The sequence below is a fragment of the Neovison vison genome, chromosome X (assembly GCF_020171115.1).
Source record: "Neovison vison isolate M4711 chromosome X, ASM_NN_V1, whole genome shotgun sequence".
In the NCBI taxonomy this organism is placed as follows: Eukaryota; Metazoa; Chordata; class Mammalia; order Carnivora; family Mustelidae; genus Neogale; species Neogale vison.
In genome coordinates, this window is record NC_058105.1 from 26738173 (window position 1) to 26762546 (window position 24374).

The following is a 24374-nucleotide window of genomic DNA, read 5'->3' on the forward strand; positions in this document are numbered from 1 at the left end:
GTCTTTCAGGAACACATTTTGTCAGTGTAGGTGATGAAGAAGAGTGGTTAGCATCATTTCATTTACTAGATGTCCTGTAGCTCTTCCATGGTAGATCCTTTCTGATGGATGTTAACATTTCGTATAAAAATCCTCACCATTCATGCCCATTCCCATACGCCAATCACGTACCTCTATTCCAGAACCTGTTTTTTTATTTTTTCCAATTTTCCAATCTTTCTCCTTCCAGGGCACCGACCCAGCCATTCACAACTGCCTGTCAAGAGTCATTCTAATCCTGGGCATGGCTTCTCCCACACAAAGTAGATGATCAGGTGCACATCTTGTAGTTCTGTCCATTGGGTACTTTTCCCCTCTGTACTATCTTCCAAGGTTACCCCTGAGTGAGGCTGTCATGTAGTCACTTTCTATTTTTGGCTTGCATTGTGTTTCAAGATAACCCATCTGTAAACCAAATTCAGGATTTTCCTGTTTCCTTCATTTGGTTTTAGGTGAACCCTTCAGGGTGGTTCCTTCAGTTGGTTGTAGGTGAACCCTTCAGGGTGGTTATCAGTGTGAGACAAAGGAGGGGTGCTGCTGTAACTGTGGTGGGTGACATGAGAGTTGGGGCTGCCTTCTTACGCAGCTTGCCAGTGTCTATTGGTTCAGCTTGTGCTAGGTCCTGGATGTGCCATGCCCATATTACCACAGATTGCTGCTAGGCCTCCTTGATGTTAAGACTTGATGGGGACCTAGCAGCTGATGGACATTTCTAGATGCATGGTCACTGTTCCAAGGTCAATCATTCTATATCTCACATGGCCTGCAGCTTGCCAGGAGCTATTTTCCAAAAGGTGTGTATGTTCTCTGGCATTGCTTTGCCCCAGAACTCTAGAGGCCTGCATTGTGATTGTCTCACATCTCTTTCATAAATTCAATACTGCATTTTTTTCATCACCAAAACCTCCAACAACACAGGGTCTGCCAGATGGTATGGTCCAGGTATCCTGGTTGCTTGCTCCATGGCTTGAATCTACTGTGGGGTTTTTTTCTTGCTGTAGACTCTACTCAAAATGGGTAAAGTTTTTGTTCCACCCATTATATGGCCAGAGCAATATTTCTGTATATGGAATGTATTGCCTCCAGAACCCAAATAGACCTATCAGGTTTTATGTTTACTTGTTTGGAGTAGGGTTTACAAGATCCAGCAATTTGTCTCTTGGGAGAGGATATTCCCACATGTCCTGATATTAGACTTCCTAATCACTGTACTGAATTATTCGGTCCCTGAATCTTTAAAGCATTTTTTTCCTCACCCTCTAGAGCATGTATCTTACCAAGGCCATCATCATGCTTGTCACCTCAGGCTTATTTTGGATCAAGGTGATGATATTGATAGATGTAAGAGGTCAATATGGTCATGTCCTGAGAGATGTCCAAATGGCCCATATCACACTGGACTCCGTTATGACAGAGGATATGAGGATTAACATAGCCCTGAGGCAAAACTGTACATGTATTTGTTGTCTTTTTCATATGAATGTTCCCTGTTTCCTGTCCTCTTTCCTGACAGATAGGAAAGAAGGCATTTACCAAATCAATAACTGCAGGTAGGAAAGAAGGCATTTACCAAATCAATAACTGCAGGTCACATACCTGAAGCCATGGGGCTACTTCTTGTTTGAGTTTGTGGTAGTCTACAGTCATTCTCTAGGATCCATCTAGTTAATTCAGGGACTCAATTTTTTAATTAAGCAGGATATTACAAGAACTGCTACCCTTGCATTGTTTAAATCTTTACAAGTGACAGTGATTTCCACCATCCCCCTCAGGATGTGATACTACTTTTTTAAAAAATTTAATTTCTTTTCAGTATAACAGAATTCATTGTTTATGCACCACACCCAGGGCTCCATGCAATACGTGCCCTCCATAATACCCACCACCAGGCTCCCCCTACCTCCAACCCCCTCCCTTCAAAACCCTCAGATTGTTTTTCAGAATCCATAGTCTCTCATGGTACATCTCCCCTTCCAATGTGATACTACTTTTGATGTACTATCTTATTTAGTCACTGGGGGGAAGGAGGCAGCTTCAGAAACTTCTATTTAGCTTTCTCCATTATAACCAAGGACTCAATGGAGGGATTACTCTAACTGCCAAATATGTCAATCCCAACGACATACTCAGGTATCATGAAGATGACCATCAGGTGAGTCAGCAGACCCAATGGATCCACTGTAAGTGAGGCATTGGCCAGGACTCCATTTATTACCTGATCCCCATGTGACCCTGCTCTAAAAAGGGGACATGATAATGTTACATGTCTCCAAATGTCAGTGTCAACTCAGACCCTTGGTCTAATAGCCCTTGAAATGTCTGGATATTTCTCTTTCCATAGCGTACAGTAAATGTACAGTATATACAGTATATTTACCCAAGTAAATGACTGTGGATTCCTTTAGTAAGGACTGGGGGGAAGGAACGGTGTTGCAGGATTCTGCCCTGGGGGCCATCTCTTCTGTAAGTGGGTTCAGGATTCTGCCCTGGGGGCCATCTCTTCTGTAAGTGGGTTCTGGAACTGAAAATTAACTTAGATCAGGAATCTTGACCAGGAATCATGATTTTTTTTTAAATTGGGAAGACTGACCTCGAATTTTGGATCATGTATTCTTACTCTTTTTATTTTATCATATATGTTAAGCAATACCCTGTTTGCCTACCTATTTGCATCTAGGGATGCTGTGTTTTATTAATCATCCCTTCAACTGCCTACAGATCAGGCCCACTTGGTTGCCACTCTAGTCTTGTCTGCTGTTCCAATAATTACAAACCCCTGGCTGTTGGTGGTGGTCCACTATCACCTGGACTCTATTGCTGATGGGTAGAGATGATTGCTTATCATTTCCATTTCTTTAAAAAAATTCAGGGATAACCTCCACTATCATCTGCCCTGGCCTACAGGGAGAGCCACCACTGAACTTCTTAGGGATGCTGCTGCTCCACTTACCAGCATTCCTCATGGCCATAGTGAATGCTGTGTTCCCTTAGCCTCCACATGGAACATAGTCCTCTAGTGGGTCCTCAGGCTTCATATGATACATCCACTCCAGTATATCCACTGCCCTCAGCCTTTTAATTCTTTCTTCTACCATCTGCCACAATAATTCAGGAGTTTCAATACTATTCATGTGGGTCATTACTTTTTTCTAGGTTTGTAGAAGAGCCAGCTATAAACAATGAGTTTACACCAGCTCTGGGAGCCCTGCTAGGGTGTTCCTATATCCCAAGAAAGTGCCTCCAAACCCACAAACTCTTTCTTATCTAGTCTTAACATAAAGGCCTGTTCATTTAAATGTCTGTAGAATCTAGTCCCTCCAGTGCTCCCTTGACTTCTGCCAGCACATGCTGGCTAGATCTTCTAGTTCCTTTGGGCTATAGTCCCTTTCCTCCTCTGTCAAGTTGAGCATGTTTTGTTGTGCTGCTTATGGTCCCGTGGTTTTATGGAGGAAAGACCTCTGTATTGTCTCCTCATACAGAGGAGGTACTAGCTCTTATTTGGGAGAAGTGGGCTCAAGAATTTCAGAGAATACTGGGGAATCAAAATCTTCAGGAGCATCTACTTAGATACCTCCATCCTGTGTGCTAGGGTGCTGGTATTTCCCAACCAAGGACCCTGATTTTGGCATAACCCACCTGCCTCAGTTGAGCATTCAACTATCCTTGAAATTCAGCTACTCTAATGATCAAATGCTGGGTTTTATCTTCACCTTTTTATGCTTACCATTGCATGAAATGAGAGTATATGCTAGGTAAAGAGACTGTTGGGTTCTCACATTTAGTTTTTTTAAAAAGATTTGCTTATTTATTTATTAGAGAAAGATAGAGAGAGAAGAGGGGGGCAGCGGGAGAAAATCCTCAAGCAGGTTCCTCACTTAGTGTGGAGCCTAATATGGGCTTGATCCCAGGACCCCAAGATCATGACCTGAGTCGAAATCAAGAGTTGGACATTCATCTGAGTGAGCCACGCATGGGCCCCTCACCTTTAGTTTTTGTTATTTGTACTCAACTTTTTCTTATCTGTTTTTAGGACATCAATGTAACTGAGTAACAAGCATCGGATTCCATTTTCTTTATATTTATAATTCTCCCACACTTTTCAGATGCTTGAGTCATTCCACCAGCTAGTGCCTCTTTTTTACTGGCCCATTCTTCCAAAACATAGGTAAACGTTGAACAACTGGACTGCTGTCTCATGCCATGGGCTGTCTGTGCATAACTTCCTACTGGGAATAGGGTCCTCATTACTGCCCTTGTTGTGAGAGATCCAGTCACCAAACCCCATCTATGGCCTGCTTTCTTGGGATGGTTTCTGGTACCAAATGTCATGGGTCAGACTCTCAGAGAAGCAGGTGTTGATGGGTTAGGAATGCAGAAGTTTAATTAGGGAGTAACACCTGTGAAGGAATAAGGACAAAGAAGTAAAAATTGAGCAGGGGGGCCCATCAAACTGTGGTATGGTCCTGGTAAAGTCTCTACTAGCCCAAAGGGGCTTTCTGGATCCAAGATTGCTCATTATAGCAGTCCTGTGTTGCATAGACATGGCTAGGTTCCACTGCTTTGCTTAGTCATTAGCTGGGGGTTATCCCAAGAGAGTGTAACTTTATCACCATCTTGCTCAGTCACTGGCTACAGGCTCCCCTTAGAGTGTGATCTCTGTTCAAAACCTGAGGTGGAGTCTGAAGATGCTAACAGCTGGAGGCTGTCAGGTACCTACAATGCTTGCAGCTGGGCAGTAAGTCATTTCTAAAAGGGGAGTTTGAGGGATGCATAACTACATCTCCCACATGGACTGAGATCCAAAAGATGAGAAGAATCATACACTTACTTTTCACTGCATCTTATAGCTGCACAAATTGATGTTAAAATGACCCATTTTTTTTCATCATCATTGTACTGTGAATTATGTTTCTGAGTGAAAGCCCATTTCTCTCAGATTGTCACATCTACTAGTTTCAAAGTTTATTAGGCATATTCCTATATTTTACTTTACTCTTTATCAATGGGGTTTTTATTTATTTATTTATTTATCAATGGGGTTTTAAATCAGGATGCGGACTCTTAGAGGGAACTCTGGTTTAGCTGTGGGGTGAGGGTAAGAGCAGAGATAATGGTTTCTGTGTTGGACATGATGAGTTTGATGTGCTTATGGGATAGTGCAAGTGAGGAGGTACCATAGACATTGGAATATACTAGTTTGATGCTCAGGAGGAAGTTTTGAGATGGAAATGAGGACTCGAGAGACAGCATAATATAGGTGGAAATAGAAACTGTGGGATAGTACCCAGAGAGAGTGTACTAAGTGAGAAGAGAAGAAGAAACATGGTGGGACTCAGGAGAACGTTGACATTAAGAGATATAAAAGGAGACCAGGAAGCAGGAGAGAAATTGGCAGCAAAAGGGTAGGAGGAAGATCAGGAGAGAGTACTATTACAGAAGTCAAAGAAATAGAGATTTTCAGGGTGGGACAGGTTAATAGCATTAAATTCTGGAAAGAGGCCAAATAAGATAATGACTATCAGGTAGGGCAAAGTGGTGGTTAGTAAGCTTTTTATGCAAAGAGCAAGTTAGTAAATATTTTAGACTTTGTGGGTAATACTATTTCAAGAACTTAATTCTGACCATTGTAGGGTGAAAGCAGCCACAGATTATATGTAAATGAATATGCATGCCTATGTTCCAGTAAAACTTTATTAACAAAAAAGCAGGCAGTGGGCCACATTCAGCCCGTCGGCCAAAGTTTGCCATCCCTTGCTGTAAAGTAGGATTGTAGTTTACTGATGACCTTGTCAAGAGCAGTTCTTCTGGAATGGTGGGGTAGAAGCCACAGTATAATTATTGAGGAAGAAGAGATGGGAGAGTAACAATATTTTCCAAAGCTCTATTGTAAGTGGGGAAAATGTAGGCCTTAAAAGCCATTACCGGGTTAAGAGTGGGTTTCTAGTCTTTCAGGAAAATAAGCACTCTCATCAGGAAAGATGGCAATGTGGTTTGGAAATATTTGTAAAGCTGTTTCCCCCATCAACCTACATTCAAGCTTCTTGTGAGCTGTTGCTAGAGCTTTGACTTGTGTGGGCTAAATGAATATTTATTAGGAAAAATTTAAATCAACCATTTTACTACAGGATTGAAACTCAGTGAAACCACTTAAAGGTCAGTTTTGCCAAATCTGCTGACATGGGGAAAGAATTATTTCTTAGGCTGACATTGCAAGTTCTTTTATACTTTTATTTATTATTTTATTTTTTTAGTTTTTGAGAGTGAGCAAGAAAGAGAGAGAGAGAGAAAGAGTGCGAGTCGGGAGAGGGGCAGAGAGAGAGAGAGAGAGAGAGAATCTTAAGCAGACTCTGTGCTGAGTGCAGGGACCAACTTGGGGCTCTATTTCACAACCCTGAGGTCATGACCTGAGCCAAAATCAAGATTTGGATGCTTAACCAAGAGCAATCTGGGCACCCTGGTTCTTTTATACTTTTATAGAGAGGGCACTGTGAGTCAATAAATATGCAAATATCTCCTGCTCCGAGGGTGGCAGGAATGTGATCAATCTGAGGTTCTTGGCAGCTAGGGGCCTATAAGGGTTAAGTATGACCCCTCAGTTGAAGAGGCTCATAGGTTTGGAGGCACAAAAGTTCCACCTGAATGTATTAGGAAGCACACATCCTAGTGAAGAGGCAGAAGGAAAGTCTTCATGTTGGGCTCCTTATAGTTTTTTCTCTGAGCAAAGTGCTGCGCATGAATGGATGTAGATTCATTGTCTACCTTGCCACCACACCCGCAGGCCCCTGAAGGCAGTAGCCAACTTTGCTCCTGCATCGTCTGTGATGTTACAAGGACAATGCCTGTTAAAGAGGTTGGGCATCTTGCCCATTCAAATGAGTTTTGTGAACCTTCAGTTTTGAAGATGCAAAAGGAACTGTCAGTAGGTTTGGGACAATGACAGACCCTCCATAACACCTCCCTTCATCCTCTCCTGACAACAATGACAAAAGGCCTCCCAGGAAACCTTTTGAGAAAGCCCAAATGTGTGCCCCACGTCTTCACTTAATATTAATGTCTCATCTACGACTCCTAGTCTTAGATGTGCAGGATGTTTCCTAGCACCCCATTCTTTGACTTTCAGTTCTAGAGGCAAGTTGCATTAATTCACCACGACACTCTTCACTCTCTTCCAAGTCCAGAGTGATAGGGATGAAACTGTCAGTCTCTCTAGTGGCTCCAGATTCAAAAGAGACTTCCTGTGGGGATGACAATTTCCGTGCGTGTCTACAACTGAATGCAGATATATTGCTGCTGAGTGTCTTATCTGCCAAGTCATCTGGCAATAAACTGGTTCCCCAAAGCCCAGTCCAACGGGGTGAGGATGAAAGTGGAGGGGTAGGGCCAGAGTAGCTGAATAACTGGCTCTGGCTCCAACTGATAGGAGGTTTTGGTGATATGATTGGCCCGTGGCCCTTCTGAGACAGCATGTTACTCTATCTTCTGCTTCACAGAGTCTACATTTTACAAAAAAAGTCTTTATTTACTTATTTTCATATCATCGGTAGCTGCTTTCATCCTATAATCGTAGAGAGAGTATGAGATCATGAGTCGGGTGAGGGGCAAAGGGAGAAGCTCCCACTGAGCAGGGAGCCTGACGAGAGGCTTGACCCTAGGATCCTGGGATTACGACCTGAGCCAAAGACAGATGCTTAACCAACGGAGCCACACAGGTGCCCCATAGGAGTCTGCATTTTGAGGAGTAATGGTTCTGCTCCTTGCTTCTCAATGTGTTCTCCTTCTCTAGGTTCATCTCCCCAAGTCACAGTCAACCCTTTCTCCCTACCCAATATCACGCAGGTGATTTACAGTTCTTGCCTGAACCTACCATGTTTTCCTTGAGTATGCTTGTCCTTCCCATTGGAAGATTTTACGGTGCAATCAATTGTGAATCTTCACAGGCAAGGAAACCAATGCGGGGACCAGGGGGCATTTTCCTTTTGTGCTTGGGGGGTTTTGAAGCTCAAGACCTTTCTGCAGACCTGGTTGGTAAGTCTGACCCGATGTGTAAGCAAGATACATAGCTACCTGCAGTCTGATTTGAGAAAGACAACTTGTATTCCTTTGACTTCTCCCTCCCACCAAGGAGGGGGGAAAAAAACCCCAAACCCCACCTGAAACTCAAGTTGTACTCTATCATCCTCTGCCATAGCATCCGAGAGTGGCTTTTCCTTCAAGGTAAGCAATTGGAAGTTCCCATTAAAAGAGATATCTATTATTTTGAAAGATCTGGGGACATCATTTGGTACTTGAACCGATTTAATCAGCTCCCTTTTTTTTTTTTTTCCCAATTTATTTATTTTCAGAAAAACAGTATTCATTATTTTTTCACCACACCCAGTGCTCCATGCAAGCTGTGCCCTCTATAATACCCACCACCTGGTACCCCAACCTCCCACCCCCCCGCCACTTCAAACCCCTCAATCAGCTCCCTTTTAAGGAAACACCACTCCAATCTGGTCACTGAGTGTGCCCTGTAGGGATTCAGTTCTCTGCTGGTGGGACTGCTGTGGGTGTCCTAACTGAAGATAAGAAAGCAGCCGAAGAGCCATAAAGCATGATGGTTGGCCAACCTGTCACCTTTTCTGAGGACGGTGAAGATGGGAGTAATCTGCCGAGGCCTCCCAACCAAATTAACCTAGTGTGTTTACATCAGTATACCCTTGAGAAGCTTCTGAGAACTTTCCTTTTCCACTCTGAGTTTTCTGTTTCCAAGGCCTCGGGCTCCCTGTTCCAAAGTCCACGACCCTTGTAGCTTCCTTCCTTTCTGTCTCTAGCATCTTAAATGCCCCTTTCTTCTTTCCTGGCTCAGCTGCCAATGATCCCTTCTATCATTATCCCCGTTTTCTATGGGGATCAGAATATAAAGTTGGCCTATATGTAAACACTTGCTGTATGTATTGGATAAAACTGTATTCCACGTTTGGAATCTACCAATCAGACTAGATCCGTGGCCTTTCAGTTCTCTCGCAGAACCATTGTAAAATCAGTACATTCCTGAGTTTGTTACTTTTCTCTGCACTGTAGATCAGTGACACTGGGTGGAATGAAGGTTTTTTTTTTCCCAATGGAATTTTCAGTTACTCTCAGAAATTCAGACAGCAATACAAAACATAGCCAGTTACCCAAGAGCACCGGAACACATATTTTGTGATGATGTGAGCAAGCAATTGGAAGTGTTATTGAAGAACATCAGTTCTTAGTTTGGGCACTTTGCTGGGAGGTCAGATCTGGAGATGGGAGGTGGGAGACCATGGTTAGGGTCAAGGCCTCTGAGGAAGGGGTCCCAAAGGGTGGAGGAGACAAAGAATGGGAACGGAAGGCGTTGAAGTCAAAATTTCCTATCAAAGAAGTCCTGCTTCTTGCTGCTTGCAGACACCATCCCGACAAATCTAACCCAAAGTCTGGGTTACACACTGCTGTTTAGGTCCAGGGCTCTGAGCCTGAATGTGTGTGGTTGCAGCTGAGTGTCAGGTAGGGGCGGTGTCATCCTTTATGAGAATCACCCGCAAGGTGACTGTCACATCATTGGCAAATGTTCTGGTGGGAAGTAAATTAATGAACAATAACATCTTGGTGCCTGCATCCGAGTAAATTTTAAACAGTCAAAGCACAGACATGGAGTTCTTTCTTTACAATTTTATTTACAAAATGTATTAAAACTTTGTACAATACCTCATGGCAATGAGGCTCCGTAATTTATGCCCACACATGCAATTTACGCTTTTACGGCCATTAGTTTGCTTGGCAATTTTTCTGTTCACTGAAGTACAGCTTTAACAACGAAAAGAAAAGAATTGGAAAAGAAAATCCTCAAGTGACTACTGCCAAACTCCCATAGCTTGAAGTTAGTAGCAGAAATTTGAAGCAATCAATTTTTTTTAAACATGCAAGTTTTTAAAAAATAACAAACCAATTTACCCGCCTCTTCATTCCCAGTGAAGTTTCCTCTGAAAAACTGATTGGAGTCAATAAACATACATTTCTCTTTATACAGTGCCTATGAAAACATTTGTGTGTAGTTCTGGTTGATTCGTTTTATACAACTTCACATTTGCATGGCGTCAGCTTCCTGCTCTGGACATCATAGCATTCAGTAGTTGAAAATCACAGGTTCATGAAAACAAAACAGAACAAAAACACAACAGCTTTCTTTTTGTTTGTTCAATACCATTTAAAATTTGACAGGTGAGTTATTCGCTGATGACACGATTTTTGGAATGAAAGTTTATATTACACTTTCCTGGAAACGTTTCATTGGAACGAGACTTCTTCCTTCCTTTTCTGAAGACAGGAGCAAATGGGCAGCGAGTCGGCTAAGCATCTAAAGGTCACACTTGGGAAATGAATTCGAGTTCCTAGTTTTTACAGTCTGGAAACTTCCCAATGCACATCACTGATGAGAGCAAACTACTGAACTACAGAAAGCATACGTCATTATATAGGAGGTAATTAGTGAGCGGAGACTATTTCCTCTGACTGTTCTGATAATGCCAACGGCAGGTACGCAATTAGTTACTTGATAGACCGTGGAGCAGTGGAGCGATCTTCTGAGAGAGCCAGTAGAGAGACTGCTCCGAGCAAGGACCTAGGAGTGATGCTGAGGCCCTTGGTTTAGCAGTAGGTTTGGGAATGCATTTTAGTCTTTGCAAACTAGAAAAGGACACATGCAGTCTGACGGAGAGCCACGGGCAGTAACAGGCAACAGCTGGGAAGACAGACCTAGCAAGAATAAAGTCGGACTGAGAACTGTGGTCTGAACCCACTGGCCCGCCTTGCGACGCGGTCCTGTCTCCGAGGTGTACACTTGAAAGGCATACTAGCGGAGAAAGCAGAGCTAAACACAGTGTTGTTTCTGAGAAAGATACTCTAAACACATTTGGGAGTGTAGGCAGCATTTCCCTCACCTCAATGCTAAATACTCAGCTATATTGACTTAAAATGCACACTGAAGCAAGAAAAACAGATCTGTGAGCTGCAATTCCAGGCTTCTTGGAGAGCCCCGGGATCCATTTTAGGAAAGCACCAAGAGGTTTGCCTGATAGTGCCCCGTCCCTTGCTACACACAAAAGTCAATTTCGAAAGCTCTGTTAATCCCTTCACCGAGTGGGAAGTTATCAAAGCATTTTCACAACACCGTTTCAAGAACACAGAGAAGTCACGGTTTAGTCCCTTTTCCAAAGTGTTTGAATTTTCTTAAGTGTTGCATTTACATTCTAAAGATATACACATTTCAGCAACGTTGAAAGGAAAGAGGGTGCACAGAACATCACTACCAACAGGAACTACCAAAAACATCTGGTCAGCAGATCCTAGAAGAAATGCCAGTCTGTCTTCCCAAACACAGGGAGTCAGAGAATTTTTTTTTTAATCAAGAGGAATAATTATTTTAACTGAGATGGGCCTATTTGCTGAACTGGAATTTAAAATTTGTGTGTGTGTATGTGTGCGTGCGTGCGTGTGTGTGTGTGTATGTGTGTATTAAAGAACATGATGTTTGTTTATTGAGCAGTGGTATCAAAGAATGGCTTTTGTTGAACTGACTTTTTTAATAAGATTTTTTTTTCACATACTGGAATCTTGCATGTCCATTTTTTTTGTTGGTTTTATTTTAATTTTTTTCAAGCAAAGCAAAAAGATTTCAATGATGGTTTGCATTGTCGCGAGTCTCAGAGTGTTCCATAAGGCACTGAAGGAAAAAAACATCAGTTTTTCCTATTGAAAGGTCATTGCACCATCAGCAATATTCGTGTCACACCCGACACCAAGGAGAGTGATATCTGGCTCAGGATCCTTGAAGCAGCCACGTTTTCGGTGATTCCTCTCATCACATGCCGCCAGTGGGATGGGATCTGCAAAGGCAAGGGGGGAAGTTTCCATGTGAATGGGCTTTGTCTTAGGAATTTCCAAGTTTCTTATGCCTCGGTCTATCTTGGACGAGAACTGTGTTTTCTCAGACTGGCAACTCTGGGGCTGCACCAGGTTTGACTGGCTTTAGGCAACAAGTCTGTTTAAATTCTCTCTCCTGGTGCAAGTGCTTTGCAATAGGTTAAATTAGGTTCTTTCTCTACTGTGCCTTGTACTAAAGATTACATGGATGTTGCATAAAGTCTAACTTCAGGCGTTGATTACTTAGGATGCAGGTAGACTAGGAAGTCTTGGTAGAATACATATAGAAATATTCAGGACAGCTAACCTGAGGGCTGTATTCTGATTGCAGAACCTGTGACGGGACTGTTTACCTAAGACAGAGGATAAACAGTGTTCTGTGTGGCTTGTTCGATTGAAATTCATTTGACTGTGAGAAGAAAATTTGCCATCGATTGCTGGAAAGTTGACAGCTTGTCCCTCTTAGTACCTACAACCTTGATTATTCCAATCTGAAAATAGCACATGGGCTTTAAAGGTGCAGCATACTCTCGAAAGAGGTCAGAATGGTGGTATTCATGAAGGGGTTTGGCATCCATGAGGTCTTTGCCTGGCCATTACAGGCCTGATTGGGATTCTGATGCTGCCCATCTGTAGGAGGTATTAACTTGTGCAAGGCATTCATTTGGCCCTGACTCTGAAGCCTGCAGAGCACTTTCCTGCCTCCTCTTCAAGCTCATACCCATCTTACATCCTTTCCCTCTAAACCAAGGGAACCATTGCTTTTCTCCTGAGCCAATGATTTCCCCAGCAATAATGTCCCATGCATATGGGCTGCAGAAGGAAAATTGATCATTTTGAAAATGGGCTGCACGAACAAAGTTAACAGTTTCTGGGAAGATGAAACAGAACTGTCTTAGAGGAAAAATGGAAATCTTTTCCCTTAACTTCAGGCATCTTGAGGTCTTGTCTTGAAAATGAGAAGCATTTCAAAAACATTGTTGAAGAAACCAGAGAAGCTAGAAGTAGTTCTTGATGGCAATGGGGAAATTGGGAAGATTCTCTTAAGACAATTAGCAGAGCCAACCCTAGGGTGCAGTGAGTCTGGAACACTGAACAGTCAGTCACCTGCCAAGGCGAGCTTGGGAACCACCCTTCTAGTAGCCGGTCAGTAACCCAGAGAGCCAGCAGATAGTTGGGAGGCTGTCTTCTCCCTAGTGGGTGCGGGATCTGAGACTGATGCACGTGTTCCCACAAGTCTAATAGTCCTATCTCACCCACACAGTGGGAGAGATGACTCCCTCTTCTTTCAAGGATGCTCTTTTTTAACCAGGTTTCACCTGGATCATATTTTTGCAGGTGATATTCCCTGGGGTCAGTTTTCCTGAAGAATTACTGGTACCCCAAACTCCTAAGGCTGGCTCTGATAATTAGCAATAAAAGTAAAATCTTAGGGTGCCTCTTGATCTCTGTGTCCCCACATAGGCCATGACAGATCTAGGTCAATTCAGAGAACTGGAAGCCTAATAACTAGGTAACAAATGTGAAGTCATTAGGAGACCTTCCAGAACTTGGTGGGAATTAAAAGATGAACGGATAAAAGGCTCAACTTTCACTTAACCAATATTATGTGACCAAACTGGCTGAGAACAGCAGAGAGTTTTCTATTTCCTGCTCAGCTTGTTTTGTGCCTCTTGGACTGATACATGGAAGGATTTTTCTGGCATCCTCTGAGGCTTTTCCTTCTTAGTCTGGAGACTTCACAAAGACTCAGAGGACAGATTTGTTCACTGAGGCTTTCCCCAGATTTTCTTTTCATCCTAGGATAGTTGCCAAGGTGCTAGCTAACTGGGCCATAACCACATTGGCATTGATGTCTATTAAAATGTGATCTGTGCCTCATTTAGCCTGAATTTTGCCTCACAAAATGAATCAACCAAGATGACTAAAGGAAAACCAGGGAGGCAGAAGCTGTGGCAATTTCATTTCTGGGTCTCCACATGAGGACTGCAACATTCTGTCCAGAGGCTTGCGGACCCCAACCTTCTCTTTCTTTCCCCTCCTCTATTTCTCTCTCTTCCTCTTTCTGTCCTTCCCCCTCTGCCCTTCCCTCTGTCCCTTCCTCCCTCCCTCCCTCCCTTCCTCCCTCTTTCTCTTCCTTCCCTGAGTTACATGCCCTGAGATCATTTTCTGTAGGATCTTACTACTCCCTGGACAAGCAGCAGCGACATGGCCTGGGAGACTATGAGAGATGGAGACTCTCAGTTAGCTCCCCAGACCTACTCAATCCGAATCGGCATTTTTATAAACTCCCCACATGATTAACAACGTACACTGATGTTTAAGAAGCACTGCTCTGGGGCTTTAACAAGAGACTGAGGCTGTGGTAGTCGAGGAGTAGAGACCTAGACTCCTGGATAGAATGGTCGATAATAAAGAAGTTGATAATAAAGAGGTTGATAATAGAATGGAGGCTGTGTGACCCTGAGTACTGATACCTGTCTCAGAAAGATTCTTTTTGGGGAAACCAGGAAATGATTGACTATACAACCTCATGTGCAATGCTTAAGAAATGAGGCATATGCCTTTTTTCATAAACAAGTGAGACATAGACTCAGGATCTGCTTTCCATTTGGAGGGATCCCGTTGGGATTTCAAAGTTCCTGGAAGCCACCAGGCCATGGATGGTTAGAGGCAGAATGGTGTAGCAAAGAGATTCCAGCTATGGGAGGAAGGAGGGTTGGGTTCTAGTCCCAGAATGGCCACTACCTAACTGTGTTGCCTTGAGCAAGTCACTCAGTGTGACTGGGTCTAAGTTATCTGAACGGAAAAACACTTTGTGACCCATTGCCTCAAATGAGGCAAAAGATGTGAGAGCACTTGGAAAACTGTTATGCCGATTTCAGGTGTATTCTTTTTTTGGATGCCAGTATTTCAGAGTTTGAGATAATTAAGGCAAGCTGAAATCACCCATGTTCTACTGTCTGAAAAAGCAATCATGTGCCCTGAATTGTAATGGGTGTATATAACCTACTCAAGAGTAAAATACTGTAAGCACACAGGAACATGAAACACTTGCATGCAAACAATGCTAATTACAGATGGCTCTATGTACTGTATGTTCAGCGGTGCAATAGGAACACTCAGTGGGTGGGGTAGTCCATGTTGTGGCAAAGGGTTGCAGTCTGCAGCAGGAGAGAACAACCAGCAACTTCACCAAACAAGATAATGCTTTCTATGGTGAAGACACATGATTTATGTACATGAAATATTATTTAAAAGGGGGTTGAATTTAGTTGGACAGTGTGAAGTACAAGGAGATCAAAATGCAAATACTGCATTTGTAGAAACTCAAGTGCATTCAAGGAATTTGTATTGACATTGACTCGTGAGGTAAAACATCTCCCATCTAGAATGAGGGCTGTGGAGTTGCTAATTGTTCTGTTCCCCTTCAGATAGGTGTGTTAGCGATGACAGATGCACTTGAAGGTAACAAGACTATATTCTTTTAAACACTCCCAGATCGGACAAATTAGCCCACTTCAAGCTTGCCTTTGAACACGCCTGAGCTATTGGTCAGGGTAGGGGTGGAGGTTTGGCTGTAGCTGCTGGAGTCAAGGTGGCTTGAGTCAGGTTTATCTAAGTATGGATTTGGGGCAGCCAACAGCAGGGAGCCTAGACTGTTCTTTGGGAGACACTTACCTGAATATCAGTTCCAAGAAAGGGACAACAAAGGAAACTCAAAGATTAAAGCAATGGTCTCAGGCTTAGTCTTAAGAGAACCACCGTGTCCTTATAGAAGCGTTGCATTTGTCAAGGTGGCAGTGCCCTGCTCCCATTCCTCACTCTACCAGCAGTTCCAGAGCTGCTGCTTTCTCTAGAATTGCACTGTCCAATATGGCAGCCACATGCAACCACTCAATAGTCGACAGGTGGCTAGTATGAGTTTAGATGTAGCAGAAGGGTAAAATACACCCCAGATTCCTAAGATGTAGCATGAAGAAAATAATGTAAACTATCTCATTCACTTTTGATATTGAGAACATGTTGAAATGAATCTTGCATATATTGAGTTAAAGAAAATGTAGCATTAAATTAATTTCACTTGTGTTACTTTTGAAAGTGTGGCAACTAGAGCACTTCAGATCACACATGGGGTTCACATATGCGGTTCACAAACATTCCCATTGAACAGCGCTGCTCTAGAGAATTTCTTCTCCTTTTGGGTCACACACCACAGTACAATTATGATGGTGCTATTGGAAAAGCAGTGCTGCCTGACAAGAAAGCACAACCATTTTTCTCAAAGAATCAAATGGTTGCAAAGGATAGACAATACTTGAAACAAGAAACCCAAGTGAAAAAACAAAGAGAGAGAGAGAGAGAGAGAGAGAGAGAGAGAGAGAGAAGAGAGGGAGATTAACATATAGTACGTTAAGGCTGATTAGTTTACTAGACCTTGATCGTACCCCTAGATCTTAACACTCTCTGTTCCATACACGTTGTAGCCTTCTCTGTATGTAGCGTAATTTTGAGTGTTGGTGGCAGGAGCAGGCTTAAAGTTTTGGGTGTTCTTTGTGAGTTTCATGCGTTTGGACTCTGCCCGTGATTTGTAACAGAATTCTATCAAGGCCACCATCATGGCCAGCCCCAGACCTCCGACAAGTATATAGAAAACGCCTGCCACATTGCTCAGGCTCAGAGCGCTGGTCTTGTCCTAAGAGAAATGAACAACGCGATTAGTTCTTGAGGAAACACAAGCAATGGGACATCACAATACATGACAACAATATAGGATAGTTCTAAGTTGTAAAATAACTCAACATTGATGTAAGTTAAGTGTTATGACTCAACTCTGGCAACTGGCTGATGTTTTACAATGGCCTGCAAGATGGTAGATTGTGCCTCTGTTGACGGTTGGGGCCCTCACCTAGCTGTTCATTTACTTTGACTCCTTAATTCCTTTGGTACCTCAAAATGGTGTCAACGACTAAATAAAACAGTCTTTGGCCATGGGAGCAAAAGTGTAAACACAAGCACAATTTATTCCTCTGCCAGCCTCAAAGCACCATTTGCCAGAGTCGAGCTGTGACGTAATCTCTAGAAATGAACACTCTTTTCATTTGGGAACTTGAAGCACTCTTTCCCCTCTCTGGCCCGCAACACCCCTTTCTCCCTTGTTCTCCCTGTGAGAAACTTGTCAACAATTGGTCTTTAAGATACTAGGTGATAATATTAGAGGTTCCTGATATTCTTATCTGGGGAGTTTCTTAGCAAGGGTTTGCTTAAAAGGGCTTAACTCTCCCCTTTCCCCTGGTGGCAGAGAGACGGCTCCCTTTGGGGACTGGTTGCTGAGTTCGCATCCTCAGGGCACCAAGTCTTTGCGCTGCTGGAACAAGGGCACAGCGCAAAGAATTGTCTCCCTTCCGTCTTCCTGAGAGTTGAAGGAAAACTGTCAGGAGGACCCACAGAATTCTCAATTGGCTCCATACAAATCAGAAAGATTTTCTAGCAGGCTGATTAAAAAAAAAATCCAGCTCATTTTTAGCTTTACTCCAGGGAATGTAGTGAATAATTAAAAAAAAAAAAAAAAAGAAACCAAACCAAACAAAACACTATGCTTCTCTGTTTTCTATTTAAAATAGGGGGAAAAAATTGAGGAAGCCGGTCAGTGACTTTCAGGTCGAGCTGTGCAAATCTGACTATCTGCCTGTATGAAAAAGCAAAAACTGAACTGCTGAAATACGGAAAGAAAAAAGTTGGTGTCTTGAGCCCTACCTTGAGGTAGGACACACCAAGGGCCCGGAGCCTTTCTTTGACAAAAATAAAATAAAATAGCACTTTGTAGTCTTTTTAGAGGGAATGTAACCATTTTGCTGCTGAATGCCATTGAATGGAATACCCAAATTGTGAATTGAATATTTTATTGACATGGTAACACAGGTAATGTAGCAGATAACGGCCATAGCTGACACTCAACACTGGCTCTGCTAGTCCTGGTATCATTTAAAGGATTTAATGGAGAGATGATATGACCACATCCTGATTCTATTGTTACAGGAGCCAGTGCTGTACTTGTTCACTTTAAGAAGAAGGCCAATTGGAATTAAATTGTGTGGTTGGGGAAAGGGGTATGTGTGAACCTCTTGCCTACAACAACCTTGCAAATAGTCACTCTTCTAGGGCGAATGACAGGTAACTAGAGAAGTGGGAATTTCTGTCACTTATGAAACAATGGATCATTGCCTTAAGGAGGCCGCCACACTCTCTGCAAGGATGCTCCATGGTCCACTAGGAAATGGACCCGGTCCGGCAATCCTCCCTCTGCCATAAAATTTGTACTTTGTGTGCAGGAGTTGATGGGGGAAAGGTGTCCTTGGACATAACCCGCTTTAGATCATAGCAACAAGAACAGTTTCCAGTTCCACATATGTAAGTTTCACAGAATTCCCTGTCCCGAGATGTGGAAAACCAGTAGCAAAATGGTTCACTGCACAGGGGAAATGAGTGGCATTTCATGAAATGAATTAACTGATACCACAATATTAGTTCAAAAAAAGGCAAGGCAAAAATCGAAACTAAAAAGAACTTTCTTAGGGGAGCAAAGGGGGGCAGGAAGGAGGCGGGGAAGAGTGTTTCATGCTTATCAATGTGATGTTATCCTGACAATGTATACCCTTAAGGAGCATGCGACTAAATTTAAAAAATATTGCGTACAGAGATTCAAATGACACCTTTGGAAGAGAGAAGTGTGACAGACTTAATGATATTCGAAATCCAAATAGATGCTGACCTCAATACAACAGCAGCTGGGAGAAGGCTAACCATTCTGCTTACAGAGACCAGTCTTTGTTATTTATTTCTTTGACTGTTACCACATAGGATTGACATAATGTATGAATAACCAAAGGTATTTACAACTACAAAAAGTCTCTGACACTGTAAGAGGTTAAGAGAAAGTACTGTCACAACTGGATCTTTTTTTTTTTTTTTTTTTTTTTGGTTGTGGTTATTAGGTTGGTTTTCTCTTTGAACTTTCGAAATGTGAAATACAGTAAAACCCCCTTATAACACAGCTCAGTCTTTTCACAGCTTTGGAAGTGCGGTGGGCCAGATTGCGTTCCAATGTCAACACTAGCTCCTCTGGTCTAGGTCAATGGTGGATGTCCTGCGGCAGGTCTCCGCTGGTAGGGGCCGCCCGCCTAGTGCCTTTAGCGCTGGTGTTATAAAGGGGTCCCACTGTGTAGGGGCGGGTGTGTGTTGGGAAGGAAAGCCGTTTTGGGGTAGAAAATAAACAGTGGTTCAAAATGTGATTGCTAATCAGTACAAAAAGACCTTCAGCGACTGACCTTACTCCCGGAGTCCTTGGCTCCACATTCCCCCTTATCGTACCACCATTTGTTTTTCAGCTTGTCTAAGATGCCTTGTTCACTGAGTTTCAATACTGCAAGGTTTACAGGCGTTCTTCACGTGGGAAATAACATAAATAACATTATATTATGTTATTTTATGTTATTCAAGCTTCAAACTACTTTAAAACTATAGAAAGCGATAAAGCAGGGGGCCCTGGCCACAGAGTAATTTTAGAACACTGCAGGCAACCTGAGCATTACCTTTATAAAAAGTTAACACTACAGCAACGCTATATTTACCAGGGCCTGCCCATATCGCTTTGAGTAATCGGCACACACTGTTAAATAATGAGGATAGAAAAACAGGCACTCCTAGGATAGGCTGTGTGTGGTGGGGAGGGGGTCTCCCCTCAAGTGACAATCGTCCGGCGGCAGCTAGCGGTAGCTTTGTGGCGGAGGTGTGTTAGGTTTGATCTAACCGGGTGTCTTGTTGTACTTCCAGACAGAGCGGGGGTGGGGGGGTGGGGGTGGGGGGTCGGAAAGGGAAGTGGCTCCGTTCCTTTGTGGAACAAGACAAAAGGATGAATTGGAACAGAAGAGGAAGTAGAGTCTATGTGCACCACGTGCCTTCTGATTAGTTGTCCTTTATTAAAAAAAAAAATCTGTTGCGCAGATGAAACTGATCTCAGAAAGAATTGTCCTACAGACGTGTCTTCACTCCACCAACTGAATTCTTAACGCACGTTCTGGTCTTAGGATTGAGAGTGGAATGTGGACCTCTGAGTTGTGGCTGAAAGGAGTTTCAACAACGAGAGAACCGGCCTGTGGCTTATTTCTGTTACTGACCGGCTGTCTCTCTAGTGTGGCTGCGTGTCAGCATCAACTCCGACCAGAGGCTGAACCAGATTGTTCAAAGATGGGTTATTAATATGGCATGATCTTAGATGGAAAACTGGGATTCTGCCGCTGTGGGTAGTAATGTAGAGGAACAGTTTAGGTAAGCTGTCCTCCTAAGAGAAGACCTCCTTAACTGAGAGGCTCCCACAGCCCCAGGAGGCCAGGCCATAGCTCACTAGCCCTCCGCCTCTTAAAGCATTGTGTCTGCAGTCTGAGCCCCTGGGCAGGCACAGGAAACCCTATTGGTCCCTGGTTGAGATTTCCTCCCTTCGAAATTTCTTCAGCCTGAAAATAGGAACAGTGACCTTTACCCTGTCATCATTCTAGAGCTAATGGATTTTAAATAAAGTATCTCTTGTGACTTCAGATAAAAAATGCATTATATTTAGAGGGTGGCGTGATTCTATTATGAGGCGATAAACTGTGGCTTCAGAGTCCCATGAACAATATTGCAAATACTAGTGCATGTTATGCTGAATGCCACCAATTCACAAGGAGGAAAGCACACACATTTCTGTTACAGGGAACATGCCATAGAATTTCTTAGCTTATCTGGGATAAGTTGGACCCACTAACATATCCGGTAATTGAGAAGACTTCCTGTAGTCCCAGAGATGTGGCCTCTAAAGGACCAAGTCCTCAGAGCCTATTTCCTTTCTCCCCACCTTTGCAGTTCAAAGCAGAGGGACCATCTCATCCTGAGATATTCTGAGAAATGTATCATCATTTAAAAATAATATGCAATTTCAGACTACTTGAGATTTGAAAAACTATAAACCTTGACTGTCCGGGAGGTGACACTTTCTCGGTTGGCACTGGGCTTGGCAACCAGAGTATCTACATTTTGTGTCTCACCAGGAAATTGAGGTCCTTTTATACTTTAAACAAGTTCCTTCAATCAATGCTTAAAACCTTAGCCTTCTCAAATGCCAATAGGATTGGCTTGGGATGCAAAGCAACAAAAGATATCAAAACTTGGAGCCTCTTTAAGACATCATTGGCAGTGAGAGTTAAGTCTTAGACTTTGAATTTCACTTATTTATTTATGTTTCAAGATTTTCTTTGTAAGTAGGCTCTACACCCATCGTGGAGCTTGAACCTACAACGCTAGATGGACAGTTGCACGCCCCACTGACTGAGGCAGTCAGGTGCCCCAAGTCTAAGACTTTTAAAAGACAGACAGGCCATCGATGGTTCTGAGATCAGTGTTGGAACTGCCTTCTCTCTTACTCCCCACTGTTTGGCCCCTCTCTGCCTCTCCTTTCCCCTTATTAGTTTTTGTTTTATCACCACCTCACCCCAAGTGCTATGCCTTAAGCCAAACACTGGCACCATGCTCTGATGGCTGGGTGCGGGGCGCTTCCCAATGGCACCTGGGTGCCCGATTCCATCAGGATCCCAGTAAAAAGCACAAAGCATTTTCTTTCTCCTCTCTGTGCTTCCTCCTTTCTTATTGCAAAGCGCGCAGTATCCTCCCGCTGTTCTCTGATGCCGCCATTACTGGTCACTGTCTTCCCTCAAGGTACTATGTTTTTCAGATGACTTCAGTTTCCTAAGGACAGTGGTTCTTACTGGATCTCCAGAACAGAGCAGTCTGATGAATGGCACTCACACTGTGGTCCATAGAGATCTCTCCCTAGAGAGCCTGGGCTTTAAAGAGGGTTGTCAACCATTAAGTTGAGCTAGATTGGTAAGTGAGCTAGGCTGATAAAGAGTGATTAGCCATTAAGTGAGCTAGATTGATAAAGAGTGTTACATGTTAGTTTAAAACAATGATTTTTGAAGTGTGATCCAAGAACCCCAGAGAATCCCTGAAACCTTTTCATCAGAGGGTCCCTATAATTAAAACTATTTTTCTAATAATACTAAGGCCTTCCTTGCCCTTCTCACTCTTACTGCCTCCTCCTGTACAGTAGAGTTTCCTGGAGGCTTTCCAACATCTGATCTTGCAACAGATTGAAGGAAAAAGCAGAAATGAGAATCCTATTCTCTTCTGTGAAGTCAAATATTAAAGAGATTTGCAAACTCATCGGACAATGCCATTCTTTAGTAATTTTGTTGTGGAAACCTATAGTTAGTTTTCATAAAAAGTATGTTATTTATGTTAACGTATATTGGGTTTATTATTTTTAAAATAATGAATCCATGCTTTTAAAATGCCATTTTAATTTCCGGTATGGTAAATATTACTAGGTATAACACACATAAACAAATCTTTTGGGGTCTATAATTTTTAAGGGGTCCTGGGATAAAGCAAAGTTTGCAAAGCACTGACTGGTCTGAGAGGAGGGAAGGTCTTTCTTGTGTCAGGGCCTATCCTGGGTTGTCACCACGCACTCTTGCCCAAACCCAGGTTTAGTATGTCGGCAGTTTAGAATCCCACTTCTGACAAATGGCTTGTCCCTGCCACAGGCCATCCAGTGGCCTCCACAGAATGGCTGCTAACAGCTCTCCACATCTATGGCCTCTGTGGTTACTGTGGAGGTTACCATAGCACAATGGTTCTCAATCAGGGGTACTTTTGTCCTCCAGAGACTATTTGGCAATGTCTAGAGTCACTTCTCATTGTCACAACTGAGTGGGGAGACAGCACAGGCATCTAGTGGGTAGAGGCTGGAGATGCTGCTAGACACCCTACTGTGCACAGGACAGCACCCCCCCCCCCGAAGTCCCCAGTGTCAACTGGGCTGAGGTTGAGAAAAGCCTGCCTAGTAGCATCCAGACCTCATCTAGTGCCCCGGGGCTTTAGAGAAACCTGACAAATGATATACTTTTAGTTTAATCTTTGATTGGGAAAAAAAATCACGGAGCCTATGAAATCTGGCAGGGAACCCATGTGCGTTTGGAAACTTCTAAATAAAAATGAAGGAGAAAAACAAACATATCAAGCAATCGCACAGCCAAGGAGCACAGAAGCTGTAATCAGAAATCACAGATAATGCCACTTAACAAGGTTAGGATAGCTGCCAAGAAAAGAAAATACTTCAAAGGCCTAAATCTCCTAGAACTGTTTGTTGCTGTGGGGTGGAATATATTCCTGAGATGGCAGAGAGCAACTGCCAGGACTTTCCTGCTTACTCGACCTTACTGGATGTATTGTTCAGCTCAGTCCACATCAACTGCATGTATTGACCCAACACACTCACTCTCTTTCTCTCTCACACACACACGCACGTGTGCACATGCACGCACAATTTGAGATTTTAAAGGAAGAGGATTTAGGTGGGCATGTGGTCATTTTAAATATCACTTTCCCCACAAAGCCATTTTTGCTCCCCACCTCAATATTTTCCCCCCTCCTTAATTATTTGTATCCATGTCTCATAACTACCCCTAAACTGTGTGCTTCTCAAGTGCAGGGACCATGGCTTACATATTGGTATCCCCACTTAGAATCATTCTCTCAACAAATGCTTGTTGAATAGATAACTCTCTTTTCGCATTTTGCTTTTCAGCCTGTTATTTCACAAAATTATCATACTTCTTCTTACTATTTGAATGTACTGATCACACTAAGACACTAGATTTATGACCTCTACTTTGTAAGGAAAAAAACACAGGCACAGATAGGTTAAGTAACCTGCTCAAGCCTGCACAACAAAACGTACTGCACATTCTCCAACGGAACACACAAAAGTGTGGCAGTCCTCCTTATTTTTGTTCTTCGCGCTTGGATGTTCATAATGAAGTTTGTCTTCAGGGACCACCATGCTCCAAATAACTATCAACCTGGCAAGGGCATCTCTGGCAGCTGGGGCCTTTCACTGTGCTGCAGCAATATGTCTCCAGGGGAAGGCTTCAGAGCAATTACTGCAGGCCCTTAACAGGTACCTCAGAGAATTGTAAGTCAGAAATATTTATTGTACTCACCTCAACAGAGAACAGAAAGAATTAAACAAACTAGGTCAGATCCCTATCATGGAAATTAGTCAGGCATTTTCCCCTCTGACAGGCTTGCTATGAACCTTTGGCCGAGTAAAGCCCTCCCAAGACAAAGGCAAGGGTCTGGAGGCTGAGGGAGAGAACAGGAGAGCTTTGTGATGTAATTTCAAGGGGTCTGGGGAGTCTCCCCCCCAGCTCCAAAAATATTTTCCACATAGGGACCTGAAATTCCATCCTGGGACTCACACACCTTTAAGTCTGAGCAACATTCCTAGTTAAAATACAGAGCTTCTTTGGGAA

General features: G+C 43.1%; 1 protein-coding gene across 7 annotated transcripts in view; it reads right to left on the minus strand.

The window, feature by feature from the left end:
- Positions 1–9699: 9699 nt before the first annotated feature.
- Positions 9700–24374, minus strand: part of GRIA3 (glutamate ionotropic receptor AMPA type subunit 3) — a 290604-nt gene continuing 275929 nt past the window's right edge. For 3 of the 7 annotated variants that reach the window (XM_044234397.1, XM_044234395.1, XM_044234396.1), the window contains exons 15-17: positions 19293–19407; positions 16413–16660; positions 9700–11927 (exon numbers count right to left, since the gene is read on the minus strand). In XM_044234397.1, coding sequence (XP_044090332.1) covers positions 16415–16660; positions 19293–19407 — 361 coding nt within the window. In that variant the 3' untranslated portion in view covers positions 9700–11927; positions 16413–16414. Of the gene's footprint in view, positions 11928–16401; positions 16661–19175; positions 19408–24374 lie in introns of those variants that run through there. The other 4 variants (XM_044234398.1, XM_044234394.1, XM_044234401.1 and 1 more) reach the window with 4 other exon arrangements.